The sequence below is a fragment of the Capricornis sumatraensis genome, chromosome 1 (genome assembly GCF_032405125.1).
Source record: "Capricornis sumatraensis isolate serow.1 chromosome 1, serow.2, whole genome shotgun sequence".
Classification (NCBI taxonomy): Eukaryota; Metazoa; Chordata; class Mammalia; order Artiodactyla; family Bovidae; genus Capricornis; species Capricornis sumatraensis.
In genome coordinates, this window is record NC_091069.1 from 201,141,727 (window position 1) to 201,168,879 (window position 27,153).

Below are 27,153 nucleotides of genomic sequence, written 5' to 3' on the forward strand. Positions count from 1 at the left end.
AAAAGGTAAAATCCAATTTTGAACCAAGGCATTAAATAGGTGCTCAGTAAGTTGTAATTAGCATGGAGCAGTCTCTTGAAGTTGTCACCCTCTTCATCAGAAATTTTTGCAAGGGAAAATGAATTTGAATCTCTTTGAATGACTGTGTAGAGTTCTGAAAAGCATATTCAACCCAAGTATTAATTTCCTAAATCAGATCACAGGTTCTACTCTGGCAAGGGAAAATTTGCAGAAGATACAGTGGGTGAGGATTATAGGGAGTGTGGGTTGAGTAGGGCTGAGGGATGTTGGATTGAACCCTCACAATGAAGCCTCAAGACCAATAAGCACAAACAATAAATATGGGCTTAGCCTGTGAAGTCTATGTCTCTGAGAAAGTTTGACAAGGGGATTACCTGTTGGTGTGTCATCATAGATGGCGAAGAAAAAGGAGGAGGAGCCCCTTATCCACTGGGCTCCATAAATGATCCTTTATGCTATTTGGGATTTGCAGAAACTGATTGCCAGAGACTAACGGCTGGGCAGCAGAGAGGGTCAGGACTGCCACCTTGAGGTCTCTGAGCCAGCCAGCCAGCAAAGGAGTCCACACCCCTGACGTCAAGCCCTGCCAAGGACTGGTTGTACCTGGCCTGGACAACCACAGTGTTTGCAATGGCACCACCAGCAGTTGAGTGGAATCCACTTCTCAGAACCAAGGGCTCCTGGAACAGGAGTGCAGGCATCCAGTGCCATAGCTGTCTCTCTTCCTAGAAGTGTCCAAATTAAAAAAAGCACACTTATCCCCTTGCCCCCAATATCCAGATGTGGTTAGCAAGAGAACAGTCCCAGCCACCGAAGTACTATAGAAAATTCCTTCTCAAAGTGTGAATGGGTGTGGAAAGGAAGTGGGGAGAGAGATTAAGCATCATTAATCATTCCTGGAATAGCCACAGCACCCCCTTGCCTATGTGTCATTCACCTGTATTGGCCCAGGTGTGTGAAGGAAACTAACAGATAGGAAGCTTGGGGAAGGGGTGCAGGGTGGCTGTGGCCTTCTGTTGTTCAGAAATCAATACATAAGCATAAAAATATCTAGGAGGAAAAATAAGTTGTGATCTCTAGATGATAGAATTATGGGTGCCTCTTTTTCCTTTTTATTTTTCTATATTTTATCAATTTTCTACAGTGAATGTTGTAAAACTATCTATGCCATCCATATGACTGTCATACAGATCTAAAGAAAATGACATTTTTATATAGTCTTAAAAGTAAAGTAAAAATAAGTAAAGTGAATCACTCAGTTGTGTTCAACTCTTTGCAACCCCATAGACTGTATAGTCCATGGAATTCTCCAGACCAGAATACTGGAGTGGGTAGCCTTTCCCTTCTGCAAGAGATCTTCCCAACCCAGGGATCAAACTCAGGTCTCCCGAGTTGCAGGTGGATCTCTACCACCTGAGCCACAGGGGAAGCCCAAACCATATGCAAAATTGCCCACACCCAGTCTGATCTTAACCCTATAAAAAAGAGATCCTCCAAAGGTAAACTGGGAAGTAGAATGAGGGTGGATCAAGGAGGATTTTACTTGTTTTACTTTTAGAAAAGTATTCTATAATTTTCTGTTTTCCAGGGTGTCTTTGTATCCTCTATATCTTCAGGTTTCATTAAATCTGGGTTAACAGTGGAGTCACACTAGCTTGTCAGACTCCCTCCCATGTCTCCTTAGGACCTTAGTTTTCAAGGCAATCCTTCCCCACCTCCTGAAAATGTTTCTGGAAAATTTCCAGAGGATCTCCAGAGGCCAGCAGTTGGTCCTGATCTGGGCTGGCCTCTGGTCTCTTCCACCCTCTCAAACTCCAATTGACTTCACAGGGGCTGTCAGCTACTCTGACTGCCTGATCCCAGCACCTCTCAGCTCTGCCCTGTCCCAACCCTGACCCCACCTCCTGGGCACTTGCCAACTGCTATGACATAAGAAGGCGAGTTGCTTTCTCCGTTCTGTGTCAGGCACATTGTTTTGTCCCAACAGGTTATGAAAGTTAGTTAAGCCTTTTTTAAAAAAAAATCTTTTGGCTGCACCCCACACCACGTGGGATCTCAGTTCCCCAACCAGGGGTCAAACCTGTACCCCTACATTGGCAGCTGAGAGTGTCAACCACAGGACCACCAGGGAAATCCCAGTTAAGCTTATTTATTCAGTTTCATCAAATTAGTACCTGACCAAGGAATACCTAGTCTTGTTGGACTGGACAATGTCTAATAAATCTATTCTTCTGGAACTTTCCTAAAGCCTTGCTGCTAAATCCAGCTCTTTTCTCTGATCCTCCCTGCAATTTGCTAAACATGCTCTTATATTTCTAAATTGAGTTCTTTCCTTGGAAAGGCTTTTTAAGCTCCCACATAAATTGCAGATTACAGTTGAAGAACATGGAGGTGGGTAGGAACAAAGGAATGGTGCCTAATTTCATCTCCAGTCATAATTTAGGCGGCCCCCACCTGTCACCCCCACTACATCTCCTAGGCAAATGTTTTACTCCTGTAATCTTAAAAAGGAAGAAAGAAAATAAGCATTTACTTAAAAGTAAATGAATGTTCTATGCCAGTGGGGAAGGAATTAAGTCAGGTTTGTCACTTCTATGCTTGAGAGACCTGAGCAAATGTCCAAGGAGTATGTGGCTGACAGTATAGGCCCACATGACTCTCACTGAAAATTCTCATCAGTCTTTAAGTCATTTTTATTTGGAATGAGATTGTCTTTCCATAGAAGGAAGCAGATCATTCTTACATTTGATCTTTCCTTTAAGCTTTGAAGTCCCCTTCATTCAGATAACAGATAAAATGACTATTTCCCCACTTATTTCTCCAGAGAAAGGCATTTCAGTGGATTTGTACGTAGAAATAATATCTGAATCCCAGCTGTTAAAAATAAAAAACAGGAAAAAAGACTCATCTGAACTTGCATGAACATCCTGTTTTTCTTCATGAGGTTAATCAGTTGTCATCCTGGACTGTTCCAGATGGATTGGAGTGTATGTGTGTAAGTTGTGCACGTGTTTGTGTGTGTGTGTGTGTTTGCATAACATCAAGTGCAAACTTTGCAGAAAATGATCTAGTCATTGTAAATATTTACCCCCAACCAGAATAAGGGAGCCTTCAAGTGGTATTTCAAGTCTCTGCAGGTAAATCTCTAACTGGTGTAAACTTTTAATGAGGCAAGATTCAAATATCTAATAGCAATGTAGTCCTGATTCTGTTATCCAGAGGAGCAGACATCACAACAATAGCTAGAATCTACTAAGACAGTTGGACTATAAAGAAGGCCGAGCACCAACAAATTGATGCTTTCAAACTGTGGTGCTGGAGAAGATTGTTGAGAGTCCCTTGGGCAGCAAGGAGATCAAACCAGTCAATCCTAAAGGATGTCAGCCCTGAATATTCATTGGAAGGGCTGATGCTGAAGCTCCAATACTTTGACCACCTGACGTGAAAAGCTGATTCACTGGAAAAGATCCTGATGCTGGGAAGAGGGCAAGAGAAGAAGGGGGCGACAGAGGATAAGATGTTTGGATGGCATCACGGACTCAGTGGACGTGAGTCTGACCAAACTCAGGGAGAGAGTGAAAGGCAGGGAAGCCTGGCATGCTGCAGTTCATGGGGTTTGCAGGAGGGTGATACAACTTGGTGACTGAACAACAAAAGCACCAAGACAGTCAGAGCTAAGATCAAGGAATGGAACATTGCCTTTGCCCTAAAGGGCTTGATTAATTTGGTGGGGGGATCCTGGAATGTAAACAGACTCCACTGCCTACTTTGTACCTGCATGGGTTTCCAACTGTAGAGTGGGAGTCATACCATGTCAGAGCTGGAAGGGACCTCAGAGATCACCGCAGGGAACCAGCTCGAAATGCGAATGAAGAAGAGATTTTGAAGTGAAGGGGCAACTTGTTGAGTGACACACAGCTATCCAAAGGCAGGGGCCACGAAGGCATGGTGACCCCAGATGCCTGGCCCACACCTGTTTCCTCTCTCCCACATCCAACTGCTTACCTTTATTCATAGGATGGAAGACCCCATGCTTACTTTTACTTCAGACAATGCTCTTATGCAAGATACTAAGAGTTCTCTGAACATGTCATCAGTTTCTGTTATTTTAACTTGTTCAGTTCAGTCCAGTTCAGTCGCTCAGTCATGTCCGACTCTTTGCGACCCCATGAATCGCAGCACGCCAGGCCTCCCTGTCCATCACCAACTCCCGGAGTTCACTCAGATTCATGTCCATCGAGTCAGTGATGCCATCCAGCCATCTCATCCTCTGTCGTCCCCTTCTCCTCCTGCCCCCAGTCCCTCCCAGCATCAAAGTCTTTTCCAATGAGTCAACTCTTCGCATGAGGTGGCCAAAGTACTGGAGCTTCAGCTTTAGCATCATTCCTTCCAAAGAAATCCCAGGGCTGATCTCCTTCAGAATGGACTGGTTGGATCTCCTTGCAGTCCAAGGGACTCTCAAGAGTCTTCTCCAACACCACAGTTCAAAAGCATCAATTCTTTGACACTCAGCCTTCTTCACAGTCCAACTCTCACATCCATACATGACTACTGGAAAAACCATAGCCTTGACTAGACGGACCTTAGTTGGCAAAGTAATGTCTCTGCTTTTCAATATGCTATCTAGGTTGCTCATAACTTTTCTTCCAAGGAGTAAGCGTCTTTTAATTTCATGGCTGCAATCACCATCTGCAGTGATTTTGGAGCCCAAGAAGTAAAGTCTGACACTATTTCCACTGTTTCCCCATCTATTTGCCATGAAGTGATGGGACCAGATGCCATGATCTTCGTTTTCTGAATGTTGAGCTTTAAGCCAACTTTTTCACTCTCCTCTTTCACTTTCATCAAGAGGCTTTTTAGTTCCTCAAATGAGAAAAAAGAAAAAGCACTTGTGTGTAATACTGTGTTATATCCATCTCAACTCAGATGCAGGACAAATACTTTAAAAATGGCTTGGGTTGCTTCTTGGAGGAAGATGACCGTTCCTGGGACTCCAGAGATGAAGAGAGTATGATCAATCCCTGCTGGGAACTAAAGTCACAACTCCATCTGTTTGTTAAAAAGGTAAGTGAACCATGGTGTCACTTTACCAGTGGGCATAGGAGCTTCAGAGGAGAAAGAATATTTTAGATCATGAAGTCTAGAGTCCTCATTTTGTAAAGGAGAAAGTTGGAACCCGGAGTGTTTAAGTGATTGTCCTCAAATTCACAGAAGTAGCAAAAGGTGGGATCCACCCCACAGTGGGTCCTGACCAAAGCCTGCTCTAGAGTTTATTCCTCTCTTCCAGAGAGCTTCCTCATCTAGTCTAAATATGTTATCTTACCTTGTGGAAATGAGGCACAGACAGAAAAAAATGTCCAAGGTCACACACTAATAAAGGATGTGCATGGGGTTTCTTTGTTATTCAGAAGACAAAAGAAACCAAATAATATTTTATATTTTTCCCACATTGTTGTTCTCTGGAATTAAGTCTTTTATTTTTGTACACATATAGAGCTGAAGAAAGAGGGAAAAAGGAAAAGGAAAGAAAGATATACTTTGAGAAACTGAAGGTGATGGCATCTCAATTCACAGTAAATTACACATTACAAAATATTATTTTCTGCTTGTGAAAACTGCTTACATAGGCTCTCTAGCAGAAACATTATGGTAGCTAACAGTTTATTTCACTTGATGTGATTATGTAATTATACTCTGAGTGACATGGCAGGTCAAACAGTTTCTTTTCTCAGGCTGCTTTCTTATTTGTAAGATGGCATTAGTAACGTTTACCTTCTGCATATCTGGAAAGGTCTGCCGAGAATACAGATATGAAAATACCCTGTAAACTAGGATACACAATCATTCTTGAAACAGTTACTGGGGACACTCCCAGAGTAGGAAGAGGATGTGTTTAAAGAAATCATTATTAGTCTACTGTCTGGTGCTCAGTGTGCCTTTCTATAGGCTCCAATTTATAGCCCTAAGCAGCCCTCACAGTAAAGCCCAGACATCCCCTGTGATGCTATTTCTATGACAAGTAAAATCAGACCACCACCTGGTTGTCTGAGAAACCCATCTGCTCCATGGCTGCCCTGGAAACACAGGTGCGGCGCTCGCTGCACACAGGCAGTCCTGAAGCGGCTGGAACGCCATCGCCCCGAGCGACAAGGACCAGGAAAGACCCCGGATTGGGAAAGGGTCCTGAGGAAGCTGAGGAGTGAGACGCCACGGCCCCGGGGATCAGAGAGGGTGGCAAACCACTGGTGGCAGAGGAGCGAAACTCAGAAGCAGAGCAGAAATCTGGAGACAGAGGAGGGGCTGGACGCGGGGGCAGGAAGTGGGGAGGTGAGAGAGCTGTGTGGCTGGGGTTTCCTGCTCCTCCCGTCTCCCCCCATTCTCACATCCTGCCACTAACTAGAGAAGGGAGGGCACCCAGGGCATGGGAAAGTGTAGCGTAGGAGCGGGGAAGGCTTCCCCATATTTCCAGGTACCATATAAACGAACAGATCGTTTTCCATAAATGTCCTTTATGGACATTCCACATGTTATTACTATCTCCCCTAATTCTCAAACAGCTGTGAGGAAGGAATCCTTATTATCTTCTTTTTTCTAAAAAAAAAAAAAAAATAAAGAAATTAACATAGTCCATATCAGTTAAGTAACTTGAGAAAAGTTTCCTGGGGCTGATAATGAACAAATTTTAATCCAGTTCATCTGCTTATATTCTAACCATTCTGTTTTTTCGTTGTGTGCTTTTGTTTTTGGCTGTGCCACGTGGCATCTTATTTCTTGGGCATCTTTTTTACCCTGTTCAGGGATTGAACCGGTGCCCCATGCTGTGGGAGGGCAGAGTCTTAACCACTGGACAACCAGGGAAGTCTCATAATGGTTCTTTTTTCCTGCCTACCACACTGTAACGGAGAAGGCAATGGCACCCCACTCCAGTACTCTTGCCTGGAAAATCCCATGGACAGAGGAGCCTGGTAGGCTGCAGTCCATGGGGTCACTACTAGTCAGACACGACTGAGCGACTTCACTTTCACTTTTCACTTCCATGCATTGGAGAAGGAAATGGCAACCCACTCCAGTGTTCTTGCCTGGAGGATCTCAGGGACGGGGGAGCCTGGTGGGCCACCGTCTATGGGGTCGCACAGAGTCGGACATGACTGAAGCGACTTAGCTGTACCACACTGTAAGAATTAGCCTTTTCCTTCTCCTGCTCCTCCTTTTTCCTTTCTGGCTCAGAAGGCCAGTGACAGAGATAATGTACTGAGGCCCTGCTTCCCCTCCCACACACCAGTGTCCTTTATCTGTTATCTGTGGTCAGGGCTTTTGACAAAGGAAAACGTAGATATGGGGCTGGAGTACAGAGGAAGTTTCTGACAGTTATGTGATAAACAACGGTGAATGGAAAGGCGGGCAGGGGCGGGGGACAGGGCTGAATAGAGAGCGAGTTTAAAGCCGTGCGTGAGTCATGTCAGGGTGGGCTCATTGAACAGAAGGGCTCAAATTCATTCTTTCTTACTGGTTTTCCCCACTGTAGCAAGTGGGGAAAGAAAATGATATGAGGTGAGAATGTCTCAGCCACATTCTCAGAAATGAGAGCGTTGACACGGTGCTAGCAGGTCACCACTGGATGGGCTGTGCGTGTCTATGGGTGTCATGAGAGAAAGGGAGTGTGCCCTGCACCTTCAGTCTTGGGTATGTCCAATAATTTAAAGCCCCTGGAATCTAACACACGCATACATTCAGAGACACACAGCGCACTTGTACACATGCTTGCATGCAGACACACACAGACAATGCACTTATACACATGCTTGCATGCAGACACACCTCCCAGAAAGTGAGGTGACATGGCCATCACGTCTATTAGCCACAAGGAAGTCTCAGCACATTAGGCTGACCTAACTTGGAGAAAAATGACTCCTCCTTTCTGTGGTGCTCCAGGTATGGCATTTCAAAGCCTTCATCCAGAAACAGAAGTCTCTCAGACAGAAGACCATCCTTTCGTCAATAGTAGGGACAGCTGCCTCTGTATTTACCCCAGCTTCCACCCAAACCTACATGCTCTTTGCTTGAACAACTTAAAGCTGCCTAAGTTGATATCTTAAATGCAGAAATTTCCTGATAGACATCAGCAAGAAGAGCAATAGACATTCAATAATCAAAAATGCTTAGGGAAATTAACAAGCTTTATTCAATACTATTTGCAGATGACTTTGAGAACCTTTGAGGAAATGATTCCTACAAATCCAGGTATTATTTTTTGTTGTTGTTTTAATTTTTCTAGTGTTAACCTCCTGATAAGGTGAGTACTTCTCCATCCTCTTGCTCTCTACTCCTACCCAAACATCCTACCTCTGACTGATGCTCAGTAACTCAAGATGCTTGATTCTGTTTCCCTTTTGGCATTGGCATTTGAACCAAATCTGAGGCCCACCTCAGGTATGAGCTTTATTTCATGGGAATTTTATTCTTCCTATGTGGATTTACCTTTCATCTCAACTTCTTCCATTCTTTGTTTTTACCTTCTAATGTGGGTAGCTTTCTGGAGCACAGCTGGGAAAAAATAAGGGGTCCAAAGTTACCCATCTTCTCTGCTTCTGACCATGCCTAGGCTCTAAGCCTTTCTTTATGCAAAAATTTTGCTCCATCATCTCTCTCCCAGCAATCCTTCTCCCCACCCCAAATCCTTGTTCTGCAGTCCCCACACCTTTGCCATCTCCACTGACGGTCAGCCAACTTCTCTTAACCCACATCCCCTTTCAGTGGGTCTTTCAGAGAAGACCAAACCAGCTTCTCTGGTCCTCTGTCTGGCTTCTCCCATTCTTGGATTTTCACATCTCCTTCTCATCCTCCATCCCCATCACCTCTTCAGAGAGAACTTCTCTGATCAGCTTTCTAAGAAAGTTTCCCCACATCCTGTTTTTCTGTCATACTTATTTTGTTAGTTTCCTTTGATAAGTACATGTGTATAAATCAAAGGAAATATATATATATATATTCTCTGTGTTCTGATTCCATACTACACAAAAGATCTACAAAGATTGAAAACATGCCTGTTTCTCTCGCCTCTTTGTACCTAGACTTACCTCTATATCTCAAGCCTAGCAGATCCTCTTTTATCCCCCTGGGCCTTACCTGCACCACCTTTGGCGTGCCTGTGCATGTGTGTGTGTGTGTGCCTGCATGTTTTGACTGAGGTGAAATTCACATAACATACGATTAACCATCTTGAAGCATATGATTTGGTGACAATTCGTGCCTTCACAGTGTTGTCCCACCACCATCTCTGTCTACATACAAATTCTTAATACAGATTTTGTTAATCAAGATGTAAGTAAATGTAACTGATGAATTAAATTTGCTGCTTCTTCACATTTAGCTCACCACAACCCCATTTTCCCCTACTAATCGTCATACAGGCCTCCATACATGTACCACAGACTTAAAGTCTTGGAGTACACCATCCTGGCAGAGAAGAAACAGTTTTTAAAATAGAAATTTGGTTAATGATGTATTCCCACTTCTCAGCTATCCTTTCCCATTACAATCAGCTTCCTCATCCCTTGATAACTCCCACCATCCTTTATTAAATATGAAGGCAAGACCTGGTCCCAAGTTCTAAGCATTCTTTCTGGTTATTTCCCCAAAGCCAAAGGCAGTAGCGGGAATGATGAACATGTCATCTCTTCTTTCTTTAAAATATTTGTTTATTTGGCTTCCTCGTATCTTAGTCGTGGCACACGGGATCTTCGCTGCATCATGTGGAAGCTTTCTTTGCAGCACATGGACACTCTAGTTGTGGTGCTCAGACTCGGTAGTTGTGACACATGGCCTTAGTCGCTCCATGGCGTGTAGATCCTAGTTCCCCAACCAGGGATCGAACTGCATCCCCAGCATGGCAAAGCAGATCCTCAACCACTGGACCTCCAGGGAAGTCCCTCCAACTCTTCTAATGAGGAACACCAGATCCATGGTTTACAGAAGGTGCATGTACTATTTTCAGTTATGGAGAAAAATATTCTTATATATTCATCCCAGTGGGGTGCAGAAATCACATACTTCTCAGTATACCAAAATGTATTCATGACACCCAAATATACATATGCATAGGCTTCTTGTCCAGGAGTTGTTTGCTATGGTCTGTAGGAAATTTCCTCTCTTCAAATTTTGCTCTTATATCTAGGCTTTCCTATATCCTTGCATTGACCTCAAATGCAAGATATTTGTAACTGGATTCCATTACCGAATGTTTTAAAGCAAAGTGTTAAAGTCTCAGAGCAGTCAAGACGTTATGAATTATTTATTGCTGGAGATTCAAAGTAAATGAACACATCAACTTTGAAAGCTGAGCATTCTGAGAGTAACATGTCATTGACCATACATCCCCAAGCTGTGTTGGTCTTCAATGTAGTACAAATACCCACTATCCTAAATAAGTAACAATACCAGATAAAGTCCTCTTCCTATTTCTTTCTCCCCTATGGAATTTTGTCCCCTCATTTCAGTTTCCTCTACTACTAGTCTAGATGGAGGCTTCCTATTCTCAGACCTTGATCAATTACAACTGCCTGCTAACTCACCAATCTCTAGCCCTCTCGGTTTCTAGCATCAGACCTTACTATGAGTTAGTTTAGCCTAAAGCACAACACATATCTTTTTGCTTCCCTGATTAAAACTGTTTAAAGTCTTCTCATGTCTGTAAAATCCAAATCTCTTAGCCTAACATTCAAATCCTCTATAGTTTAACTCCTCATTCAAGCCCGAAACTGAACTCCTCTGACGCCTGTGTCCCAGGAATGCTGTGTGCATCTTGTCTTGGGGACACTGTTCTAGATCCCTGCGAACACCCTTCTCCCATTGTTGTGAACTTTAAGCCTCTCCACCCTCCCTCATTTCAGATAATTGTCCTGTACCTCAAGTACTTTCTTGCTTTCATTTGTTTATAGTTATTTCTCTGTGTTCCTAGAAGAGTGCCTGGCATAGATGTAATGGGCACTTTGGTTTGCTGGAGTAAGTGAATGAAGGGACCTTAGTCCAAAAGTTCCCCTGACTCAGCTTTCCAACAAATAGGAATCTTTCATCACCCTTCCTTTATGTTTCACATGGGTCAATTTTCACTTTCTAATTTGTATCTTCCCTAAACACTGTAAGTCCCTTGAAGGCTCAGATTATACTATCAGTGATTAATCTTTGAATCCCCCATGGAAGCACTGCCTTGTCCATGGACATGTTTGGTGAAACCATACAATTGATCTTAACAACCAATGTAAGCCTCCTGAGAAGTTTTAGCTGATTTTTAAAAGAGTAATTTGTTGAATTTGTAGTCATTTAGTCTGTTCTAGAGCACTTCAGATGGTGGTCAGTAAATGTGATTTGTTTATTGTGATCTAGTGAATCAATGATTTATATGTTCATACACTGATTATCATGACCATTATGTCGTTCCATATACCTTTTGGGAGGTGAGAGAAGTAACTGCTGGATACCAGTTTGTGGCATCTATGGACATGTAAACCATGGAATCCTGTGGCCACGAAGAAAGTTGAGCCATAAACCCCGTCTGAGATAGTGAATGATGTTTTGTAATTGCTGTTCCTTTAGAGTAGATAGAGGAAAAAATAATTGAAATAATTAGAATTGGTATCAGTCTTTTTCTACATACAGCTCAAAGTGGAAAGTTGCCAGTACCTGGTTATTTGTGCACTTTTAATGCCTCAGCAGGAGTATTATATGTCCACAGTTTAGTGACTATTATTATTTAGTAAAAGTGTCATGATCTTCACTTTGTTATGTTCTAGTAGAACCTTACCCCTGAGATGCCAATAAGTTATAGCTAAAGATACTGCCTATTCCTCCTATCTAAAGTATTTTGTGAATTAAACATAGGCTGAAGTAGACTACTCATAATACTAAAATGTAGGTTGGTTTTATGGAAACCCATATAATCAACTTTGGGAGCCCAGTGTGTTTACTATGCTTGATTGACAAGGGCTGTGAACAGCAATGTATTTGCTAAGTAGCTTGACAAGTGCTGATGATTCTTTGTTACTTCTCTTTTAGAAAAGCAATATAATCCTTACCTAGACAGAGAAAAGGGTCCTAAGAGGGTAGCTGCTCATATAACTGGAAACAATCGGAAAAGAAGTACGTTGCCAGTTCTAGGTAAGATAAATTATTAATATATGGTTTAAAGGAAGGGAAGGGAAGAATTTGTTCTAAATAATTTATTTTTGTATCTGAAATGTTTATATGGCTATCTACAAAGTGGTCAGTAGCAATCAAGTCTCAGATTGACTCTTTTCAGAAGCAAGATTACAAGATGAGTAGCTTAGTTACTGCCCGGCAAAACTGACTTCAAGAAAATTCTGAAACGAGAGAACTTAGAGTTTCCCATGCCCCCGTTTCTGCTTTTCTTATTTTTAAAAGTAATTTCTCACTCTTTCATCAAATCTTTCTCCTTTGCAAAGGTTCTAAATCAGTCACCTACTTTCTAGTGAGTCACCAAACCCTCCCCCCAGTGACATTTGCATTAGATTGAACCACAAAAAGAAAAAATGGCCAATATTTGACCACTTTGCACTTATGGAAATGTCGGTTTCACATAGTTTAACCAAATAGGTTAATCTATTTTCAAATAGTTAACTATTTTCAAATAGTTAACCAAATAGGTCAAGCCTAATTTTAACTGGAGAACAGGTGTTCATATATTGCTGAAGTTAGTGTGTGAGTCTTGTAATCTAAACACCCACATGGGAATCCCAGCTCCTTCTTACCAAGTTCTTCATTTTGAGGAAATTACTTAACTCAATCAAGCTTCATTTTCTTTCTCTTTTTTTTTTTTAAAAAAAAGATTTTTTTGATGTGGACCATTCTTAATGTCTTTAATGAATTTGTTACAATATCACTTCTGTTTTATGTTGTGGTTTTTTGGCCAAGAGGCATATGGGATCTTAGCTCTCCAACCAGGGATGGAATCCAAACACCCTGACTTGGAAGGCAAAGTCTTAACCACTGGACCACCAGGGAAGTCCCAAGCTTCATTTTCTTCACATAAAAAGTAGAGAGAACGTTTAACTCACAAAATAGTGAAGATGAATGCAAAATGCTAGTGCATTATAAGTACTCAGTAAGTAGTGCTTTTATTATTGTGAGAGATTTTGTCCTAGGTTAAAGGTATTTCAGGCATCAGTTATTGAATGAAAAGTCTGTTGGGTTTTTTGGTTGGCTGGTTGGCTTTTGTCTGGTTTTACTCTGAGCAGTTGCCTTCATGGTATTCCTGAACTGGTATTTTTTGAGGTAATTTATGTGTTCTGCCTATTTGTGAGATTATTATTTCACTATTCCTATTTACAATTCTTCAGATAATATGGTGGTTGTTTTAAACTCTTGAAAAACTAAATTTTGCACCAATCATAGAGACGAGCCCAAAGTTTAAAGGAATATCCTATCTCAGTAAGGCCCATCTTCATTCACAATCTTCAGGACTTAAAGATCCAAAGATCTGAAGATCTTTAAATCTGGGCATTTTTGCCAAACCCTATACTTTGCCTTATTGGACTCGAGATGCCTGCTGCTTGGAAGGTGCTTTTGACACTGGGTTACTGAGAAAGACCAAGGAGGAATCCAAAAAGACCTAAAAGAGTAGCAGGAATTTATGAGCTCTAGGCTTGAGGAACAGATATGTTTCTTTTTGTTTCCTTCTACATTGTCAATCTGAGCTCACCAGCACAGGAAAGGAGGCAGGGGTTCTGGACAGAAATTCTTCCCAGGAGTAGATTACTGCCCTAATGAACCATTCCCATGGTACCATTCAGAGCTGAGTGTGACAGTCGAGATACAGCAAAATAGGGGACTTCAAACAGGTCACAGTGGCACGGGCGCCTCCAGATTTCTATATGATTAAAATTCAGACTTCTTGGAAGATTGAGGGAGCGTGAAGTTTTAAATTGACTTCCCTGGTGGCTCAGACGGTAAAGCGTCTGCCTGCAATGTGGTATAGTCCCAACCAAAGCGTTGTCTAGCCACAGCTATCGGAAAACTCCTTGCTTTACTACAAGTTAATTTTATTTTTCTCCAAACTTCATCCCAGGCTCCAAGAATGAAAAAGCCGTGGGCCATAAAATAGATTCCTGGGAGTCATCAAGAAAAGGACATTCGTTCTTGAATAATTTGCACTTAAGGAAAGGAGAGCTGGTTATCCTTCAAACAGGATTTTATTACATCTATTCCCAAACATACTTTCGATTTCAGGAACCTGAGGAAGTTTTGGAAACTGTTTCAACAAAAGAGACCAGAAAAAAAAGCAAACAAATGGTACAATATATTTACAAATACACAAGCTATCCTGACCCTATACTGCTGATGAAAAGTGCTAGAAATAGTTGTTGGTCTAAAGATTCAGAATATGGACTCTATTCCATCTATCAAGGAGGAATATTTGAGCTTAAGGAAAATGATCGAATTTTTGTCTCTGTAACTAATGAACGATTGGTTGACCTGGACCAAGAAGCCAGTTTTTTCGGAGCCTTTTTAATTGGCTAAATGATCTATTAAGAAAAAACAGTGCCCCCAGAATGACCTTTCACTTTTCAGTGCGACGTACTTCAAACACGTGGTGGAAGTAAGGCAGCCTGAGCAGAAAGACTTCAACCAAAAGATCATCATCACAAGCGTTTTTGGTGTCCTGGATCCTTTACCACTTAGCTCCCTGGGAAGCCCTCCCCACCTTGCCACCAGAAATCTAGAAGGTTCTCAATTGAGAAATAATTGTGTAGCAATCAACATCTCTGCTTCTTTACCATCTACTCCTGTGAAGATACCAGAGACTGAAAGGTCATGGACATTGCATGCAGCATGCGAACAGAGTGGCACAGTGCAGGGCCGCGTGGTGGCTGTCCCGGACTCTCAACTTGGAAACAAGAGAATTCCATTGTATCGCTCCCTTGTCTGTTGTAACTTCTCCTTCTTTATTTCTGATTTTATTTAGATTTGAGTCTTATTTAGATTTTATTTGATTTGAGTCTTCTCCCTTTTTCTCTTGATGAGTCTAAGTGATGGTTTGTCACTTTTGCTTATCTTCCCCAAAACCAGCTTTTAGTTTTAGTGATTTTGCTATTGTTTCCTTCATTTCTTTTTTATTTCTTCTCTGATCTTTATGATTTATTTCCTTCTACTAACTTTGGGTGTTTATTTGTTCTTCTTTTTCTAGTTGCTTTAGGTATAAGGTTAGGTTGTTCACTTGATGTTTGTCTCATTTGTTTTTTTACAGTTTTTTTTTTCCTGATATCTAATTTTTTTCCTGATATCTATTTTTAATTGATATCTTATATAATATCTTATATTATATATAATATATAATATCTTATATAATCTTATATAAGCATCTCACACAGCTCAATATCAGAAAAAAAAAAAAACCAATAAAAAATTAGGCCGAGGCCCTAAACAGACATTTCTCCAAAGAAGACACAAAGATAGCCAATAAACACAAGAAAAGATGTTCACCATAGTTCATTATTAGAGAAATGCAAATCAAAACTACCATGAGGTACCACCTCACTCCAATCAGAATAGCCATCATCAAAAAATCTGCAAACAGTAAATGCTACAGAGGATGTGGAGAAAAGGGAACCCTCCTACACTGTTGGTGGGAATGTAAATTGATAAAGCCATTATGGAGGACATTATGGAGGTTCCTTTAAAAACTAGGAATAAATCTACCATATGACCCAGCAATCCCGCTACTGGGAATATACCCTGAGAAAACCACAATTGACATCTACCCCAATGTTCATTACAGCACTAATTTACAATATCCAGGACATGGAAGCAACCTCGATGTCCTTTGACAGATGAATGGATGAAGAAGATGTATATAGATATACAATAGAATATTACTCAGCCATAAAAAGGAACTAGTCAGAGTCAATGGTAGTGAGGTGGATGAACCTGGACTCTGTTATACAGAGAGAAGTAAGTCAGAAAGACAAAAACAAGTATATGTTAGCGCATATATATGGAATCTAACCTGGAAGAAAAAAATGGCAACCCATTCCAGTATTCTTGCCTGAAAAATGCTATGGACAGAGGAGCCTGGCAGGCCACAGTCCCTGAGATTATAAAGAGCTGGATCTGACTGAGTGATTGAACAGCATGGAATCTAGAATAGTACTAATGAGCCCATTTACAGAGAAGAAATGCAGATGTAGATGCAGAGAATGGACTTGAGACACAGTAGGGGAAGGAGACAGGAGGACAAATTGAGAAAGGGGCATTACCATTTATATAAGGTCCGTCTAGTCAAGGCTATGGTTTTTCCAGTGGTCATGTATGGATGTGAGAGTTGGACTGTGAAGAAGGCTGAGCACTGAAGAATTGATGCTTCTGAACTGTGGTGTTGGAGGAGACTCTTGAGAGTCCCTTGGACTGCAAGGAGATCCAACCAGTCCATTCTAAAGGAGATCAGCCCTGGGATTACTTTGGAAAGAATGATGCTAAAGCTGAAACTCCAGTACTTTGGCCACCTCATGCAAAGTGTTGACTCATTGGAAAAGACTCTGATGCTGGGAGGGATTGGGGGCAGGAGGAGAAGGGGACGACAGAGGATGAGATGGCTGGATGGCATCACGGACTCAGTGGATGTGAGTCCGAGTGAACTCTGGGAGTTGATGATAGGCAGGGAGGCCTGGCGTGCTGCGATTCATGGGGTCGCAAAGAGTCGGACATGACTGAGCGACTGAACTGAACTGAACTGATTATCATATGTAAAATAGGTAACTAGTGAGAAGCTGCTATGCAACACAAGGGGCCTAGCCTGGCAGTCTGTGATGACCAGTAACAGTGGGACTGGGGGAAGAGGGAGGGGGTACATATATAATTATGACGGATGACTATTGTACAGCAGAGACCAACACAACATTGTGAAGCAGCTGCCTTCCAATAAAAAGGTAATAAAATAAAAATATGTGTTACTTTTTCAATAAAAATGACTAAAATATGTAGTTTTGTGTATTTTGTACTTAACATTTTATAGTAACAAGATTAGTAACAATGGGGAAAAGAACTTCTAATGTCTTTTTCATGGTATCTTTTATCTAATATGTCTCACAGAAGAAAGAAAGAAACTGCTCACTTTTGTACAATGTGATTAAAATATTATCAGTCCTTTCCTTTATGGTTAATGCTTTTGTTACAGATTAAATTGTGTCCCAACAAAGGATAATGTCAATGTCCTTCTCCCCAGTACTTCAGAAATGTGATCTTATTTGGAAATAAGTTGGTTGCAGATATAATTAGTAAAGATGAGGTCATAGTGGAATAGGTTGGGTCCTTCACAGAATGTGACTGGTGGCCTCATTATTTAAAGAAGGAGATTTAGTAGCAGAAAGACCCACAGGAAGAAGTCCTCGTGGCAGCAGAGGCAGAGATTGAAGTGGTGAAGCTGCAAGCGAGGAACCCCAAGGATTGACAGTCCTCATCAGAAGCTTGAGAAACAAGAGAAGTTTCCACTCAGAGCCTCAGAAATCTACTGACACCTTGATTTTAGACTCCTGGCCTCCAGAATTGTAAGAGAACAATTTTCTGATGTTGAAAACCATCTGGTCTGCGGGACTTTGGTTCAGCAGGCCTAGGAAGTTTATATAGCTTTCCATACCATGTTGAAGAAATCTTTTTTTTACTGATGTCACACAGATGTTACCATTAATATTTTTTTCCGAAAATTTGAAGTTTAGTCTTTCATAGTTTGATAGTAGGATTCAACAATAATTTAATTCATGAATGATAAAGGGATATAATTTTATCTTTTACTATATCAGTGACCAGTTCAGTGGCTAGCCCACTCTCTCCCCATTGATTTCAATGTCTAACATCATGCACCAAACTCCCAGGGGGTCTGTTTCTGTGTTCACTTCCCACCCTCCCCCTAACCCTGCATTGGATTGGTTGTCGGTTCTTGCACCCATTCCACCCATTTTCTAAAAACTGTGGTAAAATATAGGTAACTTAAAATTTAGCATTTAACCATTTTTGAACATAGAGTTCAGTAGCATTAAGCACATTCACATTATTGCGCGATCTTCGGCACTATTCATGTCCAGAACATTTCATTATCCCTAGCTAAAACTTTGTAACCGTTAAGCAATAACTCTTCATTTCCCTTCCTCCAGGCCCTGGTAATCACCATACTGCTTTCTTTATGAATTTGACTGTCTTAGGTAGCTCATGTAAGTAGAATCATGCGGTATTTGTTCTTTTATGTTTGACTTATTTGATTTAGCATAATGTCTTCAAGGTTTAATCCATTGTTGAAGCATGTGTCAGAATTTCTTTAAAAAATATAAGTATAGTTGATTTTCAATGTTGTATTAATTTTTGCTGTTCATTTCTTTTTAAGACTGAATGATATTGCAGAGTTGGAAAATAGATACTACATTTTGTTTATTCGTGTATCTGTTGATCATACTCTCTGGCTTTAATGGTTACTATTCGTTTTTCTATAAATCTTAACGTTCTCCTCCTTTAGTCCTTTGTTCCCAAACAACCCAGGCATTTGGGTGTTTAATTCACAAACTTTGTGCAACATAAGTACCTTTCATTGTGACATTTTAAGGCAAAATTTAGAAGGGAAAAGTTACATTTGCATGTGCAGAATTCAGTTGGCAGTTTAAATAAACATCCTGGGAAGTCTCAAATTTCATTCCAAGTACAACTGATACAGTATCAGAACTATATATAAATTTTTGAACAGTGTGAATGATGACTGCTGCTGCTGCTAAGTCGCTTCAGTCGTGTCCAACTCTGTGCAACCCCATAGACGGCAGCCCACCAGGCTCCCCCGTTCCTGGGATTCTCCAGGCAAGAACACTGGAGTGGGTTGCCATTTCCTTCTCCAATGCATGAAAGTGAAAAGTGAAAGTGAAGTCGCTCAGTCGTGTCCGACTCTCAGCGACCCCATGGACTGCAGCCTTCCAGGCTCCTCCATCCATGGGATTTTCCAGGCAAGAGTACTGGAGTAGGGTGCCATTGCCTGCCTATAGCCACCCACAAGGAAAACAGCCCATTTGACCTGAAGCAGAAGGAGATAGGAAGGAATGAAAGAAAGTAGTCAGACTTCTTAAACTTTATAGAAGAGGCACATAGAGCTATTGAGCTATGGATATGTGGTATTCCTCAAAACAAGGGAAGAAGGACCCCAAAGACACTTTAGAGATTGTTAAGGCTTCCTCTTTGGTATCAAAAGTTGGGAATATATTACGTGGATTTTGACAGACCAGACAACCCTTGACCATGAATGTGGGGGTGGTGCCACATTCACCATGTGAGCAATGCTACCAAAGCTGTGGAGGCCAGGCCCCTTCCCAGCAGAACCCTCAGAGATGTCTGCCTCTGCCTAGATATCAAGGAATGGAGCCATCTAGAGATGTGGGCACTCAACCCAGGCAGAAGACCACAGAGAGGATGAGGTTACTGCAGAGAATCCCTGCCAAGAAAATGCCCAGTGGAGCCATGTGGATACTGCTTCTCCCATGATCCCAAATCAGCAGAGCCCCTGGTGTGCAGTTCCAGACAGAGACAGCTACAAGTATGCAAGTTAAGCCAGTGAGGATTGCCATGTGGGCTGCCTGCAGCAAAGCCATGGGGGCAGGTGTACCCCAGGGTGCATAGAAAGTCATTTCCATATCCCAGTGGGCCTAGCAGGGAGAGTATCTGATGAAAGATTATTGTCAGGCCTTGAGATTCGATGTTTGCCTTGTTGGGTTTGGACTTGCTTGGGACCTGCCACCCTCTTCTTTCCTATTTCTCTAGGCCGGGAGAGTTTACCCTACTGCCTATCCCACATTCCATTTTGGAAGCACATAATTTTTTTTATTTCACAGATTCACATCTGGAGAGCAATTTATCTCAGAATCAATTATACCTTGAGTCTCATGCACATCTGATTCAGGTGATATTTATATGAGACTTTAAACTTAGATTTATTTTAGTTGATGCTAGATGAAATTAAGACTTTGGAAGCTGTTGAGATGTAATGATCATATTTTGCATGCAAAATGGACATGAATGTTGGGGGGCCAGAGATATAATGCTATGATTTGAACATTTATTTCCCTCCAAAATTTCATATGTAATTTTCAAAATTCATTGAAATCCTAATACCTATGTGATGGTATTAGAGCCAGGGTCTTTTGGAATTGACTAGGTCATGATGGGTCCACTCATGAATCAAAATATTCGAGATAGGTCCCTTACCTGTTCAGTCATGTGGGGATACAATGAGAAGTTTGTGACCCAGAAGAGGGTCTCTATACGACCATGCTGGCACCCTGATCTTAACTTCTAGCCTCCAGAACTGTGAAAAATTAATTTATTTATAAACCACCCAATTTGTGACGTTCTCTAATCAGAAGACAAAGAGTGGTTGAATGAATCAAAAAATAAAATCTAGCAATATGCTGTCTACAAGGGATTCACTTTATTTTCTATGGCCACTTCTTTTCAAAAAATTTATATTTATTTTAATTTTTTGGCCATGCTGGGTCTTTGTTGAGGTGCGCAGGGCTTTCTCTAGCTGTGGTGCCCAGGCTCCTCATTGTGGTGGCTTCTCTTGTTGTGCAGCACAGGCTCTAGAGCACAAGAGAACAGTTGTGGCTCTTGGGCGTAGCTGCTCCAAGGCACGTGGGATCTTCCTGGCCCAGGGATTGAACCAGTGTCCCTTGCATTGCAAGGTGAATTCTTAACCTCTAGACTGCCAAGGAAGCCCAAGGGACTCACTTCAGATTTAAAGATATACATAGATTGAAAGTGAAGAAATAGAAAAAGATATCCCATACAGCATGGGGCTACGCTTGCATCAGGCAAAATAGACTTTAAGTCAAAAATTGTCTCAGATGCCGGGAGCCAGTGTGAGGAATCCCACCCGTGACAAGGTCATGTGGCAGAGGCCTGATGGGCAAGGTGAGTCAAGCCTCAGGTTTTCCCCCTGGTATTTCCTGAGCATGTACCCCCAAAATAAGAATCTGCCTGCCTTGTACTTTTCCACTCTTCTGACACACTCTGGAAAAAGTTAACTCAGGGCTTCAGTCTTCTGCATTTGAAAGGGTGTTTCAACCCAAAACCCCTCTGATGACTTTCTAGCCTGCCTGCAGGACTCGTACAGCTGCTAATGTGATTGTTTGAGGCCTCCTGACTGACTGCAGGAGGCACAGGAAGCTTAAAACATCCTAGGAATGTAGGGGCTTCTGAGGAGTCAAAATTATTAGAATAGGACTGATTAAAGGTTTCATTTGTTGAGCCAATACCTGCTGCCAAATTTTCATATCTTTTATTTCTGGATATAGTTGGTATATAGAAAAACAGGTAGTAGACCTGGTATTAGCAACATTAGATCTTTCAGTTAAGTACTTTCTTTGTTATAACCCACTGTACCTTTGTTCTACAGGAATGTAGCTTTATTTAGTACTTTGAGGGTGATGCAGAGTAAAGAAAAAATAATTCTAGGGAAAAGGAGTTTTCTGGTTGATAGACAATTATCCAGGAAGAGAGCCATAAAAATGTTGACAGGCCTCTTGGCCAGAACATAATGTAAACCACCTGAGACCTTTTGTATATGGGAAGATATGTAAAAAGAAAGCCTGGTCTCAATGAGGGTCAGGACTGCTGCCCCTGCCTAACTCTGCATATTCCATTATTTCTTTATGTACAACTTGGGGTATATAAGCTGATTTTGAAAATAAAATCTTGAGTCTTCACCGATGCTGGGCTCCCCATGTCGTTCTTTTCTCCCCTTTTTCGGCTGAATTCCCATCTGAAGCGGGGACTCTCACCATGTCTACTTACTTGCCCTGGCTTCTAAGACCCACGTGAAAGGGACCCAAAGGCAGGGCACTCTTTGATATTCAAGTGGGCGCCGGTGGCCTAACGTAGATGGTGCAAACCTCTTGTCTCGAGGTTTTATTGGTTTTCCCCGTAAACCAAGTTATTCAGCCTCTTTTTCTCCACCTAAATTTCCTACTATACTATTTCTTCCTAATCTAATCTTATATTTATAAACAAATAAGTTTTTCCTCGCCAACGCCATCCCCGCTTCAAATTCCCTGGATCCATCGGGGCTGGATCCCGGCACTCAGAGACAAAGTCATTATATACTGATAAAATTCACTTCAACAGAAAGAGCAATTATATGTACATATCCAGCATCAGAACCCCTAAATGTATAAAGCAAATACCAATAGATCTGAAGGGAGAAAATGACAACAATACAATAATGATAGAGACTTCACTATTCTACTTACAATAGTGGATAGAACACCAGCAGGCAAAAAATCAATAAAAAAACAACTGACTATTGTTTGATAGAACATTGATGAAGGAAATTGAAGATGATACAAAGAAATGGAAAGTTGTCTCATGTTCTTGGATTGGAAGAATTAATGTTGTCAAAACGTCTTTACTACCTAAAGCAATCTACATATTTAATGAAAATGCTATCAAAATTTCCATGACTTCTACCTTACCTATATAAAAAAATAACTTTAAAAGGAACATCTTGTTGCTTTTTAGTTGAGAATTCAAGTCTGACTCTTTGCAACCCCATGGACTGTAACCTGCCAGGCTCCTCTGTCCATGGGATTTCTTCCCAAGCAAGAATACTGGAGTAGGTTGCCATTTCCTCCTAAAGGGGATCTTCCCAATCCAGGGATCAAAGCTGCATCTACTGAATTGGCAGATCGACTCTTTTCCATTGCACCACCAGGGAAGCCCTAAAAGGATCACAGATCTAAACATAAGATCAAAGACTATAAAATTCTTAGAAAACATAGAGGCAAGTCTTCGCTTTTATTTGTACTTGACAATGGATTTTAGATATGACACCAAAAGTATGAGCAACAGGAGAAAAAATAGGCAAAGTGGATTTCATATTAATTTACACGTTTGTACATAAAAAGACACTATCAAGAAAGTGAAAAGCCAACCTATAGAATGTGAGAAAATATTTGAAAATCACATGTCTGATAAAGGACTTATAGTGGACAACATAAACAACTCTTTCAACAACAAAAAGAGGAGGCATGTATTCTCAGTCATGTCAGACTCTTTGTGACCACATGGACTGTAGCCCATCAGGCTCCTTTATCCATGGAATTTTCCAGGCAAGAATACTGGAGTGGGTTGCCATTTCCTCCTCCAGGGGATCTTCCGGACCCAGGGATCAAACCCACATCTCTTGTGTCTCCTGCATTGGCAGGCAGATACTTTACCAGCTGAGCCTCCAGGGAAACCCTAACAAAAAGACAGATGACATAATAAAAAATTGGACAAAAGTTAAAACCACAATGAAACCCATTAGGGTATGTATACCCATTAGGATGACTACCATTAAACAACAGGAAATAACAAGTGTTGGTGAGAATGTGGGTGTATTGGCACCATCACACTTTGCTGTTGGGAATTTAAAATGGTGCAGCTGATGTGAAAAAATTAGTGATTTCTCTGAAAATTAAACATAAAATTACCATATTACCCCAAAATTCCACTCATAAGTGTACTTTCAGGAGAACTGAAAACAGATACTTTTAAATGAATACTTGGACATAAAGTATTTCATACTTTTTCATATTTCATAGCAGCACTATTTACCACAGAGCAAAGGAAGAAGCAATTCAAATGTACATTTTTATTTAGATGATCGAATAAACAAAATGTGATATATATATATACAATGAAATATTATCCAGCCAGATATATAGTCTAAGGTGAACGTGTATGAATCACCATAAAGGTAATCACCAGTATGAGGAAGACAACTCCAGAGTCAAGGGAGGGGAGGGAGTACTGAGGCTCTCAAGGGAGCATCAGAGGTAACAGTCATGTGCTATTTCTTAATCTGGACATGGGTTCACAGTGGTGGTTCTCTATAGCATAATTTTTCATACTGTATACATATATTACTAGTATTTTATAATTTAAATTTTATCTGAATGGTAATGGTAATCATGCCAAACCAGAAATTTGGAGGAAGAATATACTACTCTTTGATCCACCAATGTGTTTTTAAAAAATAATTTATTGGACTTCCATGGTGCCAACGCTTGAGATTCCATGCTTCTATTGCAGAGGGCATGGGTTCAATATCTAGTTAGAGATTTAAGATACCACAGACCACTCGGCATGGCCAATAAGAACAAACACAAAAACACTTTATTGGGTCTTTTGGATTACAAAAAAAAAAAAAATTCACATTGGTTGTGATGAGTGAAATGTGGAAATGTATACAGAAGTTAAAAATCCTCACACTCCTCCCACCATGAAGATTTCAGTGATAAAATTATGTGTTCCATCTTTCTACTAACACAAGTATATGTAGTCAATATTCCAGCTTTATTAATTTTTCCTTTATAAATGGGAATATACGTATATATATATGCACACATGTATGTGTGTGTCTATATAAAACTCAGCAACTCATTTATTTTACAGTATTTGTGGGCTTCCCAGGTGGTGCAGTGGTAAAGAATCCACCTGCCAATAAATGAGTCACAGGAGATGTGGGTTCAACCCCTGGGTCGGGAAGATCTCCTGGAAGAGGAAATGGCAACCCACTCCAGTATTCTTGCCTGGAAAATGCCATGGACAGAGGAGCTGGTGGACTATAGTCCAGGGGATCACAGAGAGTCAGATTCAGCTGAGTGCACGTGCACGCGCACGCACACACACACACACACACACATACACTGTGTAAAAAACATTCAAGCCTAATTGATTCTTAAATACTGCATAATACCTCACTGAATGACTAGATCCTAATTTAGTCCACCACCAGTTCATTCCCAGTTGTTTGTCACTACAAGTAATGCTATTAATACAATGAACTTCTTTGCCCTTGGTCCTAAATTGGGATTATAAGCTGATTTAACATTTTAGATGCTAAAAATAACTGATTACTTTTTAAATCTTTTGCTGCAGTTTACAGACTGGGCAACGGAAACAACAGTGCTGTGTTCCTCATGGCATCATTAGAAAGGGATATGGACTACTACTCTTCTGGTTTGCCAAGCTGGTGAGCGAAAACTATCTGATTTGTGTGTAAAGCACCAGCACTCTTTACTATGGTCAGTGAAAGTGAACTCATTGCTTCTCAGTACCTTCTGGGGGAACATTTAGAAATGCTGATGCCTGGGCTTCACCACAGACCTACTGAATCAGCATTTTTGGAGAAGGGCCCAGGATACCACAGTGTCTGTGTTTTAATTTCCCCAAGTGACTCTGATACAGCTAGTTGAGCACAGGCCCATCAACAGACAATTAGAAGTCATGAATAGAGCCTCTATCTAGAACTGAGAAAACTGAATTTCAAGAGCTGTGAGTTAGTAATTAAGTGTTGAAGAAAACAATGTACCCAGATAATGATTATGGTAAGAAATTCCAAAATTCAATTTATATGCAACATTTTAATTCCATGAATTGTTTGAAATAAGGGATACCTACATGTATCTTTCGCAGCTTTACAGGTAAAACCCAAGATAGGAGGCAGCTATGAAGTGAATATTTTAGAATGACAGTTTTCTGACCAACCGTGAATATCTTCTTAAAGAAAGCATGAATACTGAGTATCTGATCTATTTGAAAATGAAATAAAATCAGGGGTGTTCTGGCCCATCATTGCTGGACTCTGTCCCATGAAACTTCCTCACTTGAAGAATAGAGAAAAAACTACTACTTCAGTTTCTATTAGGACGTATCTGGGCAGAACAAGGCAAGTGGTTTTTAAAGACAATCACCCTAGAAGAGAGGCCAGCTCGGATGTGTGAGAGGTGCCTAAAAAGATTGGAGCGGTAAGGCAGAGCCCTTCTTTCCTCTTCTTGAGACCAAAGAGATTCATGTTGATGTATGGCAAAACCAATACAATACTGTAAAGTAATTAGCCTCCAATTAAAATAAATAAATTTATATTAAAAAAAGAGAAACCAGAGGGGCCCCTTTATTGTCACATATCAGGAGCAGCCACCAGGTGGCAAGATTCTCCCATTTTCCTCAAAGATCAAAATGTTTAAAAGTGGCAAAGATTAAACGACTTCAAATGACTTCAAATGCTCTACCTGGATAAAACTCAAAGTGAAGGGGGCAAGAAGGCCCTCGGTGTCTCAGATAAGAGCACCCACCTTGCATGGGGAGTTGTGAGGAAATGTTTAACATATGTGAAGCCCTGAGACCCTGCCTAGCTTGTTTTAAGGACTCAGCAAGCTCCTTTTAAAATATGTTAATTAAAAATAAGAAAACCTCTAGGATTATAAATTCATGATAATTGTTTCTGTGCTGAATTCCAGTGTAAGTTTCTGTTTATTCTTCAAATCCTCTACAAAGTCATATCTATGTCAAAATTAAAATGACCTAGATAAAATAGATATGTAAGTGTTATAGAAAACAGGGTTTAAATACTTCCTCCTTTGAGTGAAAATCAATCAATATACAAAAGCCCAAGTTTATGTACCAGATAAAATCAAGAGATGGCCAAAGAGTCTTTATTTTAAAAAGAGATTCGTCACAGACTTCCTTAAAAGCTAAGTTTTCTTTCTACCTTAAGAAGTTGATTCCATGTGTTGAATTTGCTTCTGGCTGCTCTGTAAAATGAACTGAAGGTATCCTCAGAATACATCGTGAGGTTGATGATTTGGTTTCTGCATCCTTTGCTTCCCCTGTTGTAGGTTTTCCCCTTTCCTCTAAGCTTCCCAAGCTTCTGTCTCCAGACCCTCTCCAGGAGGGGTACAGAAAGTAGATGGAGTTTGAGAGGCAATACAGCACAAAAGCCCTTCACCCTCAGGACAGGAAAGTGCAGTGTGAGTCGGATGTGGTGCTGTTTGTACTTGGGCAGCCTTTCCATTGGGGCCAGCTTTCACTCTAGGGAGATAATAAAAAAGGGAAAACGGGACCATTTATTGAGCACTTTCTCTATGTGGGGTACTCTTGTTTGTATGCTCACTTATTTCCTATAGAAACCTTGTGACGGAAGGATGGGGATAATCATCTATTTACATATGAAGAAACAGATCACAGAGCTAAACAGCAAGGTTGGGACCTTAGGTTGGTCTGATTCCACAGCTCAAGTGTTGAACTGCCGTGGGGTTGGTTTATGTTAGAACAGAA

The 27,153-nt window shown here is 40.9% G+C and overlaps 1 protein-coding gene across 1 annotated transcript in view; it reads left to right on the top strand.

Annotated features, from left to right (window-relative positions):
* Positions 1 to 15,084, top strand: part of TNFSF10 (TNF superfamily member 10) — a 95,666-nt gene extending 80,582 nt beyond the window's left edge. The window contains exons 4-7 of the mRNA XM_068983134.1: positions 4,948 to 5,085; positions 8,220 to 8,262; positions 12,073 to 12,174; positions 14,102 to 15,084. Coding sequence (XP_068839235.1) covers positions 4,948 to 5,085; positions 8,220 to 8,262; positions 12,073 to 12,174; positions 14,102 to 14,553 — 735 coding nt within the window. The 3' untranslated portion in view covers positions 14,554 to 15,084. The remainder of the gene's footprint in view (positions 1 to 4,947; positions 5,086 to 8,219; positions 8,263 to 12,072; positions 12,175 to 14,101) is intronic.
* Positions 15,085 to 27,153: the final 12,069 nt, after the last annotated feature.